Consider the following 15,458-nt stretch of genomic DNA (forward strand, 5'->3'; position numbering starts at 1 on the left):
TCTCTTGGCAGCCCTTAAGGTGGGCCGGCTCTCAGTTAAGGCAGCCGCCCCTATGAGAGATCTGACTCAGCCGTTTTTAGACGATCTCTAGCCGCAGCGGTTCCCAACCCTGTCCTGGAGGCCAACCGGGTTTTCAGGCTAGCCCTAATGAATAGGCATGGAGCAGATTTGCGTGTCTGTCACTTCCACTATATGCAAATCCCTCTCATGCATATTCATTAGGGCTAACCTGAAAACCCGGTTGGCCCGGTGGTCCTCCAGGAGAGGGTTGGGAACCACTGATTCTAGCGCACACAGACCGGCAAGGGCAGCCACCAGAGGCCGATGCGCCGCTGCTTTGGCGGAGATTTCACCGCAGGAGCCGGCGTCTCGGGTAAGCTGTTTACTCTTGTCAAGAACGGAGATTTTTCTGAGAATTAGGCGTAAGATCGTGCTTAGGAAGCGAACGGGATCGGTGTGCAGGATCCCTTGCTGAACAGCTGCTCTAGCTGATGCAATCCTACACCTAGCCATCATCATTTTGCTAGGTTAGGAAACATCGGGACCAGAAGCGAAGAGACACTTCAGGGGAATAACCTATGTATGGGACAACTGAGGACAGTATAGTAAGAGATCTCTGCATCTATCCTTGTAAATGTAGATGGTTGTTTTCCAGTAGATTGGGGGGGGAGGAGGGGGGTGTCTTTGGTGTTTTGGGCTTTCCTTTTCTGATAGCCTAAAATCTATACTTCTGTAGGAATTCTCAACACAGAAAAGGCACCAAACCTGTCAGGGGATGGATAGAGTATTATCGAAAGTGGGATTCTGTAAACACCTATATCCATTTTTTTTTGGGGGGGTATTGTGATGGTATTGGTTAACCCTAAAATCTGTCACTTCCATTTTGAAAATACAGATAGTGTTTTTCATACTGATTTTCTAGGGCAGATAGCTTTCTATGCTCAAGACACAGAACGGGAAAAGAAATGAGCAAAGGGGACCCAAAGTGTGACTTCACTATTCTGCGGCATGTTGAGTTCTTTTGAAGGGAGGGAAAAAAAAAAAAAAAAAAAGGGTCAGGGGAAAGATAAAGGTGCTTGCTCTTTTTAATCTCTGTAAATACCTAAAATAAAATGTTTCAGGGTTAAAAAGGAACCTTTTTTTTACAACATGCCGTGACTATTGAGAGCCTCAATCAATTTGTCATCCTTATTTTTAATTTTTATAGGACAACTAAACGGAAGAAGCCATCTACGAGGAGCTTGCACCCGTTTGTGACAGTTTCTTAAGAGGGGAGCAAAGTCAGCATTAGGTAAAAATCAAAAGGCAGAACGCAACTTGCTAATGCGTCTCGGACAACCTAGTGCCATCAGAGCTCATAAAAGCCTAGCGCTGTCTAATAAAAATGTTTTGTAGGCTTGGCACTGGTGCAGGTGGAACCCTGGAGGCAGTGGCATAGCAAGCATGAGAGGCCTCTTCCTCTCCCCACCCCCCAATACCTGTTTAATTTCCCCGCCATAGGCAGCATCACCAACTTGGCATTGGCTCTCCCTCTGACATCACTTCCTAGATGCAGGACCCAGAAGTGACATCAGAGGGAGAGCCAACGCTGGTGTGAGCAGCAGGATGGAGTTGCTGCTCGCGTGGCAAAGAGGGGGAGGGGAGGGGAAGTGAAGGCACACGTGCGGTGGGTGGAGGAGTGGGAAGGAGCAGGGAGAGGATAGAAGAAGGGGTGTTGGCGCCCTCGCCAAGATGGCACCCGGGGCAGACTGCTCCCCCCTCCCTTACAATGCCACTGCTTGGATGGGAATGTTAACTGTGCCCCACACACTCTCTTATGGGAATATTAGCTCATACCCTCCACCCCCATCCCCTGGGCCCAGTCCTTAGAGCAGTAATTCTCATTCCAGATCTCAGGACTCACTCTTTCAGGATACCCACAATGAATATTCATGCAATAGATCTGCATACACTGGAGATAACACAAGCAAATTTCTCTCTCTCTCTCTCTCTCTCTCTGATGCTTTTGCCATCTTGTTGCAGAAGCATGCTGAGGAATGTAAGGTCTGGCTTATTAAGGGGTGTTCTTTCACACAGCATCCGCAAAACGTGATTCATGTTGGAATACTGTCCCCTGGCTGACCATTTTCATAAACAGAATTAGTACTTTATTGGCATTTAAAAATTTTGAACCTCTTATTAAGTTTTTCTAAGAAATATTGTATTTTTCTAAAAAGAAAACAAAAAAAAAAAAAACCTTGTGTGGTGCTTTAAAACTCTGCGGTGGAACTTTAGCCGTGTGAGTGGCACCATTGAGGTCCAAAGAAAGTTAAAAACTGTATAAACTACGAAAAGTTCACATATGTCTTATATCAGTGATATATGGGATTGACTGGTGCAAATTGTATCTCGTGCATATCCATTGTGGGTATCCTGAAAAACTGACTTCTTGGGCGTGTTCATGGTCTAGATTGAGAGCCCCTGCCCTAGAGGTAAAGGACTCTTGCGATCTCATTCCTAACTTTCTTTTTGTGAAGGTGGTACTGGGAGAGGTTATAGGTTACCTTGCGGTCAACACTTACCTCACACTGATGGCAGGTAAGAAGGCCGGCATGAGAAGGGGATTGTAACTTTCAGTTCACATGTTCACTCTGTCTCCTGCTCCCCCAATGCCAAACCTGGCTAAGGCCTGGTGGTAAGAGGTGGGGGAGAAGGGTGGGGGGACCTTGGTGCACCAACCTGCTTATCCTACTGTAAAATCTGGCCCTGTATTTATAGATCACCTTTCTGGATCTAGACAATTTACAGTAATGCAGAAAATGTTATTTATTTAATTCAATTTATATCCCGCCCTTCCCAGGGAGCCCAGCACAGGTTACATGGTAACATACATATCAGCAAACAAGACATATAACAATTAACAGGGAACAGAAGACTAAGGTCCTAGGGCACCATGTCAATTGTTCTGGATTAGTAGACACTTGGAGCCTGAAGTATGTACAGGGAGAGAGTCAGTTGGACATCTATTAGGAATACAGTGGTTTGGGTGTAACTAGCTTGGGATGCTGGCTTGTCCTGAGGGGTCAGGTGAAGCGGTGGGTTTTTAATGCTTTCCTAAAGCTCAAACGTCTATCAAGGGATTTGACGTTAGACGTAGCTGATTCCAATACTTCGGTCAGAAGTGAGAGTATGGCCTTCGTCTGGCTCTTTATATTTATCTATTTATTTCGATTTATATCCCGTTCTCCCAATAGCTCAGAACGGCCTACAAACAAACATTCACAATGGTATGTATTTGGACAGTACAAAGATTATACAGTAGTTCAAGTATGGGGATTATACAGCAAGTTAGGTACAGGTTAAGAATGGACTGTAATTTAAGTACAGGTTCAGGATGGAGGAGGGAAGGGAGAAGGACGGGGGAGTTTAAGGGGAGATCGCAGTTGTCATTTTAGTTGAAGAGGAGGGTCTTTACTGCTTTCCAGAAGGTCATCAATGAGTTCTGTGATCTGAGTTGCGGGGGGAGTTGGTTCCAGAGTTGGGGGATGAAATGGCTGTAGGAACGTTTGCGGGCTGTTTCTGACAGGAGAGACCTTCCTGGGGGGATGCATAGGCATTTCTGAGCGGAGGGGGCAGGTGGGAGTGTACAGGGTTAGCTTAGATTCTATGTAGGCTGGAGTGGTGGCGTAAATTCTTTTATGTGCTATTACTAGGGCCTTGAATGCGCAGCGTTGGCTAATCGGAAGCCAGTGCTCTTCGCGGAGGGCTGGGGAGATGAAGTCGGGGTAGTTGAGGCTGTGCAGGAGGTGAATTGCTGCATTTTGTACCCACTGGAGGCGCTTGAGATCTTTTTTGGCTACTCCATTAAATAGGGAGTTGCAGTAATCCATCCTGGAGGCTCCGACCAGGAGGGGTATTTGAAGACGTGTTTCCTCCTGGAAGTGGAGGAGTCACCTAGGGCAGCAGTTACTGAAGTTCAACAAAAAGCAATAGCAGTCAAGTAACAGCCACAGATGCTCAGGGCTACCTGCAGAGAGGGTGAGCACACACATACATACAAAACCAAGCTTAATATTCAAAAGTATGGTGTCTAAGAATGCATTTTAATTTATAACATTTTTATTGAAGAAATCAGTAAATATACAATAATATAATACAATAAAATAGTCATTAAATTAAAATTCATCATATTAATTTCCATCAAATATCTTTAATTTCTTCAAAATATATTTCCAAAATGCCCATTACATCTCTCAATATCCTCCCCCCTTCCCCTTTCCTATTGACCTCTCTCCCCTATCCTCCCCCAAAATTTAGTTTATAACTTTTTATTGAAAGAATCATACTAAACCCCCCAACCCCAATGAAAGTTGACAAAAATAAAGAATAATAAAAGTAAAGAACTGGAATTTTAGATAAATAATCATAGCTTCAGTGTAAATCATTAAGAATTAGACTTCTTGCCTTAATTGAAAGATTCTGAATATACGGATCCCAAATTTCCATAAACATACAAATTTTTGTAGCCGAACGCCTAACTTCCCAAGTCTCAAATAACAATAGACGATGAAATTGATTCCTCCAATGCCAAAAACTAGGTGCTTCTTTTGATAACCAAAATTGCATAATACATTTATGTCCTGTTATACACGCCTTTTGAAATAAGAGACACTTCTTTTTACCAAAACCCCCACAAGCCGCAGCTTTTCCAAAAATTACTCCCCTTGATGAATCTACAACGGAACTACCCCATAATGAGCCTAAAAATAACAGGATGGCAGACCAGAATGACCTAATTAAAGGGCATGACCAAAAAGCATGAGTTAAAGTACCAGGATCCTTATTACACTTAATACAAAAAATGCATTTTTACAGGATTATTATAGAAAGATTGATGGTTAGGTTTAATTATCCAAATTTCAAGGAGGGAATTTAAAGACTAAAGGTTCACCTAAGGCAACCAGGATTGTGTCCTACTCGTAGAATAATTAAAGAAACTGAGACTGAGGCTCAAACTTAAACATATTTCCTAATATGTGGCATTTACAGATGGCATAATTGCTTTCCTTCTTCCTTAATCTGCTTGTAACCTGAATTTCTAATCCCTGGCAGCTTGTTGGAGGTTGGAGTATTAGCAGAACTGGAATAGTGAGCACAGCCCAGTCCTGGTCAGGATTACTGGGACATCTCACAAAGATATTATACTGTCTCTGCAGTGACCAGACTAGGCTGGGGAGACTTCAAGTAGTTCCAAATGAAAGCTCATGGCAGCAGATCAGCCCTGGTTCTGGTTAAGCTATAAGACTAAAGGAACAGGAACAACAACAGAGTTAATATAAATATATATATATATATATATAATTTTTTTATACTTATCTCTTCCTCTTATATTTTAATAATATTGATACTGCTAGGGGTCAACCAGTGGCATTTTGAGCCTGGGGGGCATTAATTTTACACAATATATTTTATAATTTCTAAAAATAAATAAGTCAAAATAAAATGAAAATATGTTTACTTTTATTTAAATGACCTTAAAATGAAGAAAAAAAATTTTTTTAAAGGTAGAATGTTCCTCACATAATCTTATTTGACCAGATAAGTTATTCCACAAAAACATCCCAGCAGTCGTAAACATTTTAATTTTTGCAGACACATATCTTAGATTCATAATTGATTGAGATACTAACTACATGCTACCAATGTAAACCTGTTGTTTATGGCTTATGGTTTGCCCACATTTTTATTTACTTCTGTGTAAGATTTGTTTTTACATCCCTGGTCTTTCTTTTGAGTCCTAGAAGAAGAGATCCATGTTAGTAGTAGTGGACAACATAATCTCATTGACCCCCTGGATGTTGGGACATTGAGTAAGACCAGCAACGTACTTCTCAAAGACCACTAGAGGTTGCCCAGGTTGGATCAAGGGTCCATCATGACCAACAAGTTAATGAAGAACTTATTTAGTCCTCCCCTTTCTCTCTTGCAGAGCTGAAGGTTCCTGCGAGGATGGCCACCCTCTCTCAGCTGAAAGAGCTCTTTCGCAATGCCAATGCGGTCTGCTTCGATGTGGACAGCACAGTCATTACAGAAGAAGGCATAGATGAGCTGGCAAAGATCTGTGGTGTTGGGAATGAGGTGGCAGAAATGTATGAGCAGTTCCTGTTTTGTGTCTGATTGGGTAGACAAAATGAAGGGGGGCAGACTGACAGGGATCTGGACCCCCAGGAAATAAGGGTCATGCTCCCTCCTCCTTAAAACCTGTTACTGTGGCGGAATGGCAGTCACAGCGAATCCCTTCAGTTGCCTGCCACTGAGCTTGTGGCCTGCTCTCTGCTGCATCTAGCCCTTGCGTAAGTAGGAAATTATGTCAGAAGCTAGCAGGAGTAGAGAGCTAGCTGCAAACTCGGTGGCAGCTCCCCAACGGCTCTGGGCCCTTGGGCACTGCCCGGTTACCCCTGTGGTTAGCACCTAATGCATCTGGAAATACTCAGAGGACAGAGGCCTAGATGCACTAAACACTCCGATCGTGTACCGATGGGCACTAAACCAGTTTGACTGGTTTAGCAACTGACTGACTTTGCCAACCCGACGTTAACGTCTTGCCACGTGGTTTTCCATGCATCCATACATTCTCTGACTCTGGCATGCAAACGACCTCATTATTATTAAAATTAGATCATTAATATTAAAGTGAGCCATCCAATCGATGGTCTAACATTGCAATGCCATAAGCAGATCGCTAATACCGACCTGAAAAAAATGACAGGTCTGAAATGTTTGTTCATTTTTTTTCTATGGGCATAGATGTGTGTGTGTAACACACGCACAATATTTGCCCCATAAAAAAAGCTGACACCACTCCCCCCCCCCCCGCTCCCAATGCCCCTGGAACAAAAATAGAGGCATGAGGGATACCCACTTCCTGCCACCGTGACTCCTCCCCTCCCAGGACCCCCCTGTACTTTAATAAAAATTGGCAGGATTTTACCCTCTTCCTCCTGCCACCATGACCCCTCCCTACTTGACCAGCACTCCCTGCCAGTACACCCCTCCCCTTCCCTTCCTCACTTCCCATACTTTACAAAAAATCAGAAGGAGGGATGCAAATTCCCTAGGGGGGCATCATGGGGTGGCTCGACTCATCTTTTTTTATGGGGCAGATATTGTACATGTGTAACACATGCATAACATCTGTGCCATCCATTAAAAAAAAGAAAAAAGCCCCAAACAGTTGTTTGGGCTTTCCCAAACTGGCTCTGCGCATGTGAGAGCCGGTTTCAAAGCGAGCAATCGGATGGGATTATTGCTGCTCATTTGCATGGGGAGCCGTTTGAACAGCGATTGCCATTTAGAAATTGGCCAAAAAATTGGTCCACAGCAACCTATATGATCGTAACGGTTTTCAGTGTATCTAGTTCAGAATGTACTTAAAAAAATATTTTAGCAAACAAAGTTTTGCAGCTGGGAAGGAATTATAGTTAATTAGCAAGTGTAGAACCAAATATTTATTTGATTTAGCTTACATCTTTTCAGTAGTAGTTCAAAGTGAGTTATTCTCAGTAGCATAGGAGTAGGTATGATGCATGTACCAATGATAATTACCACAAACTCTGCTGATTGGTCAGATAGAGTGACAGCAAAAGGGTCAATGCCACTGTATGTTGTTGATAACCAGCCATTCCCTAACTGGCTAGATTAGAGGCGGTCTGCGGGTACAACTTAGCAGTGATTATTCAGTCTGCTAACCAGCTATGCGAGTGCATAAAGTTAGAACAGCAAAAAGGCTGTCCTAAGCAGGTCGCAGCTGAATATTGGCCACTTCCTGGTTAAGTTAACTTCAAGGTTAGAGGGCGGCAGCAAATGCCAGATCCAGGGGCATACAATCAATTTCAATAGTGAAGAGGAGGAGGAGAGGCCTAGTGGGTACAGCCACTGCCTCAGCACCCTGGGTTCATCACCATCCCCTGTTAGATGGTGAGCCCACCTGGATAGGTAGGGAAAACACTCAGAGTTACTGATCGCTATGTGATTAAGAATATAAATACAATAGTTATTTGAGATTGAAACATTGGACTGAGGAAGATGGTGAGGTAGTAAATTAATTGCCCTCATTGGTATATCTCACCTCTGATGGTCCTTGAACACCAAGACAAAGTGGTTCAGATGTGTATAATTTTTGTATGCACTATCAAGTAGTGCTCACATCTCTTAGCTATTTTTAAGGAAGGTGCATTATTTGATGTTAGATTTTGCCATTTGTTTCAGGACCCTCAGAGCGATGGGTGGCTCACTAACATTCAAGGCTGCCTTAACAGAACGCCTGGGACTGATCCGGCCTACCAGGCAGCAGGTGGAAACTCTAATTAATAATCATCCTCCCAAGCTAACGAAAGGAATAAAGTAAGTGCAGGGACTTGGAATAATATCTCTCTACATCTATCTAGCTATAAACTGCAGCCGTAAATGGGGCAATTCCATTCCCTGTGCTCAGTGGCGTAGCACGGAGGGGGCCGGGGGCCGACTTCCCCAGGCACCGTCTTGGTGAGGGCACCGGCACCTCTCTGCCCCTCACGCCACGCTCTTGCCCCTCCCTTCCCATCCCCTGTTCCTCTTTAAATCTTCATCAGCATGAGCAATTTCTCCGGCCTGATGCTCGCACCAGCTTGGCTGCCCTCTGAAATCACTTCCAGGTCCCAGGCTAGGAAGTGACATCAGAGGGAAAGCCAACTCCGGCGTGAGCAGCAGGCCAGAGAATCTACTTGCGCTGGCAAAGATATATATAGTTTCCATAATAAAAGTGATCCCAAAAGCACTTAGATTTGATTTTTGAGACAGCTGACGAGCATTTTGTTTCTTTTTTTTTATTGCCCACAAAGGAAATGTGGCATTTAAAATATTTCAGAGATGAATCAGCAGTAGTCCTTGATGGTTCACATTTCACTGCAGTCTGAACAAAACACTGGATGTACTCCAAATGCAGGCAGACGTTGACTGCCAAAATGCCATGCCCGCGTTCTAATGCCACATTTCTTTTATGGTAGCTTTCTTTAGCTGAGATCCAGACAAAACACAATTGATTTTCAGGTCATTTTCCCCTAAAGACTTAACTTGTGCTGTTCCTGGACTTCTTTGCAGGGAGCTGGTACATAAGCTACATGAGAGAAACGTCCAGGTCTTCTTGATTTCGGGAGGATTTCGGTGCATTGTGGAAAATGTAGCCAAAAGGCTGAACATCCCATTGACAAATGTGTTTGCCAACAGACTCAAGTTTTACTTTAATGGTAAGAATCGGAGCATCATGGCATGGAATACACTTATCTCAATATGGTACATCCCTGCTGAGAAATCAAGTTGGATTAGAGAACCTGGGTCTCTTTTCCCTGGAGAAGAGGAGACTTAGAGGGGATATGATAGAGACTTACAAGATCATGAAGGGCATAGAGAGAGTAGAGAGGGACAGAAAGAGAGAGAGAGAGATACAAAGAAAGAGAGAGATACAAAGAAAGAGAGACAGAAATAGAGAGAGAAAGGGAGAGAGAGAGAGAAAGAGAAAGATTGGAGAAACTGGGTCTCTTTTCCCTGGAGAAGAGGAGACTTAGAGGGGATATGATAGAGACTTACAAGATCATGAAGGGCATAGAGAGAGTAGAGAGGGACAGAAAGAGAGAGAGAGAGAGATACAAAGAAAGAGAGAGAGATACAAAGAAAGAGAGAGATACAAAGAAAGAGAGACAGAAATAGAGAGAGAAAGGGAGAGAGAAAGAGAAAGATTGGAGAAACTGGGTCTCTTTTCCCTGAAGAAGAGGAGATTTAGAGGGGATATGATAGAGACTTACAAGATCATGAAGGGCATAGAGAGAGTAGAGAGGGACAGAAAGAGAGAGAGAGAGAGATATACAAAGAAAGAGAGACAGAAATAGAGAGAGAAAGGGAGAGAGAGAAAGAGAGAGAGATAGAGAAAGATTGGAGAAACTGGGTCTCTTTTCCCTGGAGAAGAGGAGACTTAGAGGGGATATGATAGAGATTTACAAGATCATGAAGGGCATAGAGAGAGTAGAGAGGGACAGAAAGAGAGAGAGAGAGAGATACAAAGAAAGAGAGACAGAAATAGAGAGAGAGATAGAGAAAGATTGGAGAAACTGGGTCTCTTTTCCCTGGAGAAGAGGAGACTTAGAGGGGATATGATAGAGACTTACAAGATCATGAAGGGCATAGAGAGAGTAGAGAGGGACAGAAAGAGAGAGAGAGAGAGATACAAAGAAAGAGAGAGAGAGAGATACAAAGAAAGAGAGAGATACAAAGAAAGAGAGACAGAAATAGAGAGAGAAAGGGAGAGAGAGAGAGAAAGAGAAAAATTGGAGAAACTGGATCTCTTTTCCCTGGAGAAGAGGAGACTTAGAGGGGATATGATAGAGACTTACAAGATCATGAAGGGCATAGAGAGAGTAGAGAGGGACAGAAAGAGAGAGAGAGAGAGAGATACAAAGAAAGAGAGAGATACAAAGAAAGAGAGAGATACAAAGAAAGAGAGACAGAAATAGAGAGAGAAAGGGAGAGAGAGAGAGAAAGAGAAAGATTGGAGAAACTGAGTCTCTTTTCCCTGGAGAAGAGGAGACTTAGAGAGGATATGATAGAGACTTACAAGATCATGAAGAGCATAGAGAGAGTAGAGAGGGACAGATTCTTCAAACTTTCTAAAAATAAAAGAACAAGAGGGCACTTGGAAAAGTTGAAAGGGGACAGATTCAAAACGAATGCTAGGAAGTTCTTCTTTACCCAACGTGTGGTGGACACCTGGAATGCGCTTCCAGAGGACGTAATAGGGCAGAGTACGGTACCGGGGTTTAAGAAAGGATTGGACAATTTCCTGCTGGAAAAGGGGATTGAAGGGTATAGATAGAGGTTTACTACACAGGTCCTGGACCTGTTGGGCCGCCGCATGAGCGGACTGCTGGGCGCGATGGACCTCAGGTCTGACCCATCAGAGGCATTGCTTATGTTCTTATTTGTTCACAATGGAAGGAAAACTGAACCCCAGGCTGCAGCAACCTGGTAAAGCAAACTGATCTTGAAAGTCAGTTGCCCTTATTTTAGAACCATAGTAACATGATGGCAGATAAAGTTCAAATGGCCCATCCACAGTAACCATTATCTTTTCCTCTCTCTAAGAAATCCCACGTGCCTATCCCAGACCCTCTTGAATTCAGACACAGTCTCTGTCTCCACCACCATTTCTGGGAGACTGTTCCACGGATCTACCACCATTTCTGTTAAAAAGTATTTTCTTAGATTGCTCCTGAGCTTCCTTTCAAATGAAAGAGACTCGACTCATGCGCATTTACATTACGTAGGTATTTAAACATCTCTTTCATATCTTCCCTCTCCCGCCTTTCCTCTAAAGTATACAGATTGAGATCTTTAAGTCTGTGCCCATACACCTTATGACGAAGACCACATACCATTTTAGTAGTCTTCCTCTGGACCGACTCCATCCTTTTTATATCTTTTTGAAGGTGCGGCCTCCAGAATTGTACACAATATTCTAAATGAGGTCTCCCAAGAAGCATCAATACCTCCTCTTTCCTATTAGCCATACCTCTCCCTATGCAACCTAGCATCTTTCTAGCTTTTGCCGTCACCTTTTCAACCTGTTTGGCCACCTTAAGATCATCACATACAATCACACCCAAGTCCCGCTCTTCTGTCGTGCACATAAGTTCTTCACCCACTAAACTTTACCGTTCCCTTGGGTTTTTGCAGCCCAAATGCATGACCTTGCATTTCTTAGCATTAAATTTTAGCTGCCAAATTTCAGACCATTCTTCAAGCTTCACCGGGTCTTTCTTCATGTTATTCACACCATCTGGGGTGTCTACTCTATTGCAGATTTTGGTATCATCTGCAAAGAGGCAAATTTTACCTGATAGCCCTTCAGCAATATCGCTTATAAAAATGTTAAAAGATAAATATCTACTTTTTTTTTCTGTCCAGTGTGTTTGTTTTCATGATTTTTCCTATAATTTTTTAATGATTTAATTTTATTATGTTTTGTTTGTATATGATGAGTGTGTATGTGTAGTTTCTCTGCACAGAATGCTTTGCCACCAGTTTTGCTAAACATCTATATCACTAATAACCTAATGTATGTATTTATCAATTAGCCTGAAGCACACAGTCCCTTATTATCAATTTGCTTGTGCAATTGGAGTAGTCTAATGGTTAAAGCACCTTCCGGAGAACTACTTTTTGTAACATTAAGCAGTCCACTTAACCCTCGTTTACCTCGGGTACAAACTTGTAAGCCGTCTGGGGTCAGGAAAATCCCTACTGCACCTGAATGTAACTCACCCTGAAATTCTGAGAGGCATGTGCTAAATCCAAATCCCATATTCTTTTCATAAGAACATAAGAATAGCCTTACTGGGTCAGACCAATGGGTCCATCAAGCCCAGTAGCCCGTTCTCACGGTGGCCAATCCAGGTCCCTAGTACCTGGCCAAAACCCAAGGAATAGCAATATTCCATGCTACCGATCCAGGGCAAGCAGTGGCTTCCCCTATGTCTTTCTCAATAACAGACTATGGACTTTTCCTCCAGGAACTTGTCCAAACCTTTCTTAAAACCAGCTACGCTATCCACTTTTACCACATCCTCTGGCAACGCGTTCCAGAGCTTAACTATTCCCTGAGTGAAAAAAAATTTCCTCCTATTGGTTTTAAAAGTATTTCCCTGAAACTTCATCGAGTGTCCCCCAGTCTTTGTAATTTTTGACGGAGTGAAAAATCGATCCACGTGTACCCGTTCTACTCCACTCAGGATTTTGTAGACTTCAATCCTATCTCCCCTCAGCCATCTCTTTTCCAAGCTGAAGAGCCCTAACCTTTTTAGTCTTTCCTCATACGAAAGGCATTTCATCCCCTTTACCATCTTGGTCACTCTTCTTGACCATTCAGTTGTGCCCAATATTTCAGCACAAGAGGTTGACTTTGTACCTGCAGTTTGTTGATTTTCTCTGCAGAAATTCCAAGTATAAAGAGGGTGGTAACTTCATTTGGTTCCCTGTTTTCAACCACAATGCAGTAACATAATCTCAAAATATGTTTTATTAGGCGAGTATGCTGGGTTTGACGAGTCGCAACCAACTGCCGAATCTGGAGGAAAAGGAAAAGTGATTGGCCTACTGAAGGAAAAGTTTGGCTTCAGAAAGCTGGTGATGATTGGCGATGGTGCTACTGATATGGAAGCCTGCCCTCCCGCTGTAAGTACTCAAATCATTACACACACTGCCCCACTGTAAGTACGCAAGAATTTTACTGACCCCCATAAGAAGTTTTACAGCTTATGAAAATAAGTACATTTCGAGACATTCTAAGACGTTTTAAAACAAATTGCTTTTCCAGTTATGGAGGATGAACTGCTGCCAGAGTCAATATGGCGTGCTCCGTCGCTAGCAGTATTCAAATCGAAGCTAAAAGCCCACTTTTTTTTTTTTTTTTTTTGCAGCTCCTTTCAACTCTTAACTCCCACTCACTGTCGGATACCTTTTCCCATCATATCATTCTATCTGCTAGAAACTCCCCAGCCCTGAAGTGTCCTCTGTTGGTCCAAATTAGATTGTGAACTCTTCTAAGCAGGAACCGTCCATTGAATGTTGAATGTACAGCGCGGCGTACTCCTTTCAGCACCATAGAAATGAAAAATAGTAGTAGTAGAAGAAGTCTAGCTTTCAAAATTTGATTGTAGAACTATGAATCTGATTTGTCCCGTCCCTGCAGGAACTCAATTTCCCCGCCCCATCCCCATGAGTTTTGTCACTCTACCTGCCCTGTTCCTGTAAGCTCTGCCTTAACCACACAAGACTTGAACACTTATGGTTTTAAAGCGTTTGAGGCTTGCGCAGATGAGGACGGAGCTCAGGCATTGGTGGAATGAGGCATTATGACATCACAATCTGAGCTCTAGAATGTTGCTACTTAGGATTTGAAAGTGTTTGAGGCTTGAGCAGATGAGGACGGAGCTTAGGCATTGGTGGAATGAGGCATTATGACATCACAATCTGAGCTCTAGAATGTTGCTACTTAGGATTTTAAAGTGTTTGAGGCTTGTGCAGATGAGGACGGAGCTTGCAGGAATGGGGCAGGGACAGGAAAAGAACTCACCGGGATTGGACGGAAAAATGAGTTCCTGCGGGGACAGGAAAAAATTTGTCCCCGTGTCATTCTCTAGTCTCCAGATCTCTGAGCATATTTAATTCCAATACACTAATATGAGTGTTAGATGCAGTCGATTAAAATATTGATAATTTTCATACAACAAGGGTAACAGTATTTTAGAGATATAATTTGTCGACTGCATCAGCAAGCAAAATGTGGGCATTATGTTTGTATTAGAAGCCATGGTTCCGCCGTTCTGCATGATCTTTTATTTATTTTAACTTCTCTCTCTCTTGTTTCTTCTAGGATGGATTTATTGGTTTTGGAGGAAATGCATTAAGACAGCAAGTGAAGGACAAAGCCACGTGGTACATCACAGACTTTGATGAGCTTCTTAGGGAATGGGATCATGATAACTTTAAACTGATACACAATAATATATATTTTTAACGCTTATCTTTAAATGATATATATAAAATAAATATTTTATATTTACATAAAATTCTACTTTGTAGCGATTTTAATTTGGATTGTTTAATGTGGGCAGTATAGAGGTAATAATGTACCTTAATTTTTATTTTCTGGTAATGAGTAGGTTTGAGGATCTTGCCCACTTCTAATTGTGATTCCCTGTAAATACAGGATCTGGATTTATTCCATGCTTTTGTAAGAAGTCTGCAATGTCATTAGGTACTGGCAAGCTTTACACAGTTTGGCAGATTTTAAAAAATGGCTCTTCAGGACATTCCAGTAGGGCAGGGGTTCCCAAACCTTTCCTGGAGTTACTCCAGTCAGTCAGGTTTTTAGATACACAATAAATATTCATAAGATCAATTTGAATACATTGCCTCCTTGGTAGGCAAATCTCTCTCATGCATACGCATTCCGGATATGCTGAAAATCTGACGGTCTGGAGTTCCCCCTGGAACAGGTTTGGAAACCCCTGCAGTAGGGGGTATCTGGGCTGGTCTGTAGCAGCGAAATTGCTATCTGTAACCCACTGTGGCCCTGATGCACAAAAGGTTTCCATGCAAGTAAGAGTGGTTGTAACCTTGCAAGGAAATTCTCTTCCCAATGCTCCAAAGGGTTCTCCGTGGCTGTTACCGATTGTCGTAGCAACCGCCGAGAAGCCTATGCAAATGCATTAAAAGGAACTCATTAGTATTATAATGAGCACGCCAAGTAATGCTCTAAACTTTTTACGGGCAAAAATTTCTAGCAGGGTCTGAACCAGTGTTCCCGCTAAGCTGCGTTGACGTGCGCACGCGCACAAAATATTACCTCGCAGCGCACAAGTTTCTCGTCGCAGCGCACACAGTGTAGA

At 42.8% G+C, this 15,458-nt stretch overlaps 1 protein-coding gene across 1 annotated transcript; it reads left to right on the forward strand.

The window, feature by feature from the left end:
- The first annotated feature begins 137 nt into the window (after positions 1-137).
- On the forward strand, positions 138-14,630 carry PSPH (phosphoserine phosphatase). The gene is made up of 7 exons (XM_033922631.1): positions 138-373; positions 1,208-1,291; positions 5,969-6,128; positions 8,248-8,382; positions 9,118-9,263; positions 13,091-13,239; positions 14,441-14,630. Exons 3-7 carry the CDS (start codon positions 5,989-5,991, stop codon positions 14,582-14,584), a joined length of 714 nt encoding a protein of 237 aa, XP_033778522.1. The 5' UTR covers positions 138-373; positions 1,208-1,291; positions 5,969-5,988; the 3' UTR covers positions 14,585-14,630.
- Positions 14,631-15,458: the final 828 nt, after the last annotated feature.

This window comes from Geotrypetes seraphini, chromosome 15 (assembly GCF_902459505.1).
Source record: "Geotrypetes seraphini chromosome 15, aGeoSer1.1, whole genome shotgun sequence".
NCBI classification, from domain to species: Eukaryota; Metazoa; Chordata; class Amphibia; order Gymnophiona; family Dermophiidae; genus Geotrypetes; species Geotrypetes seraphini.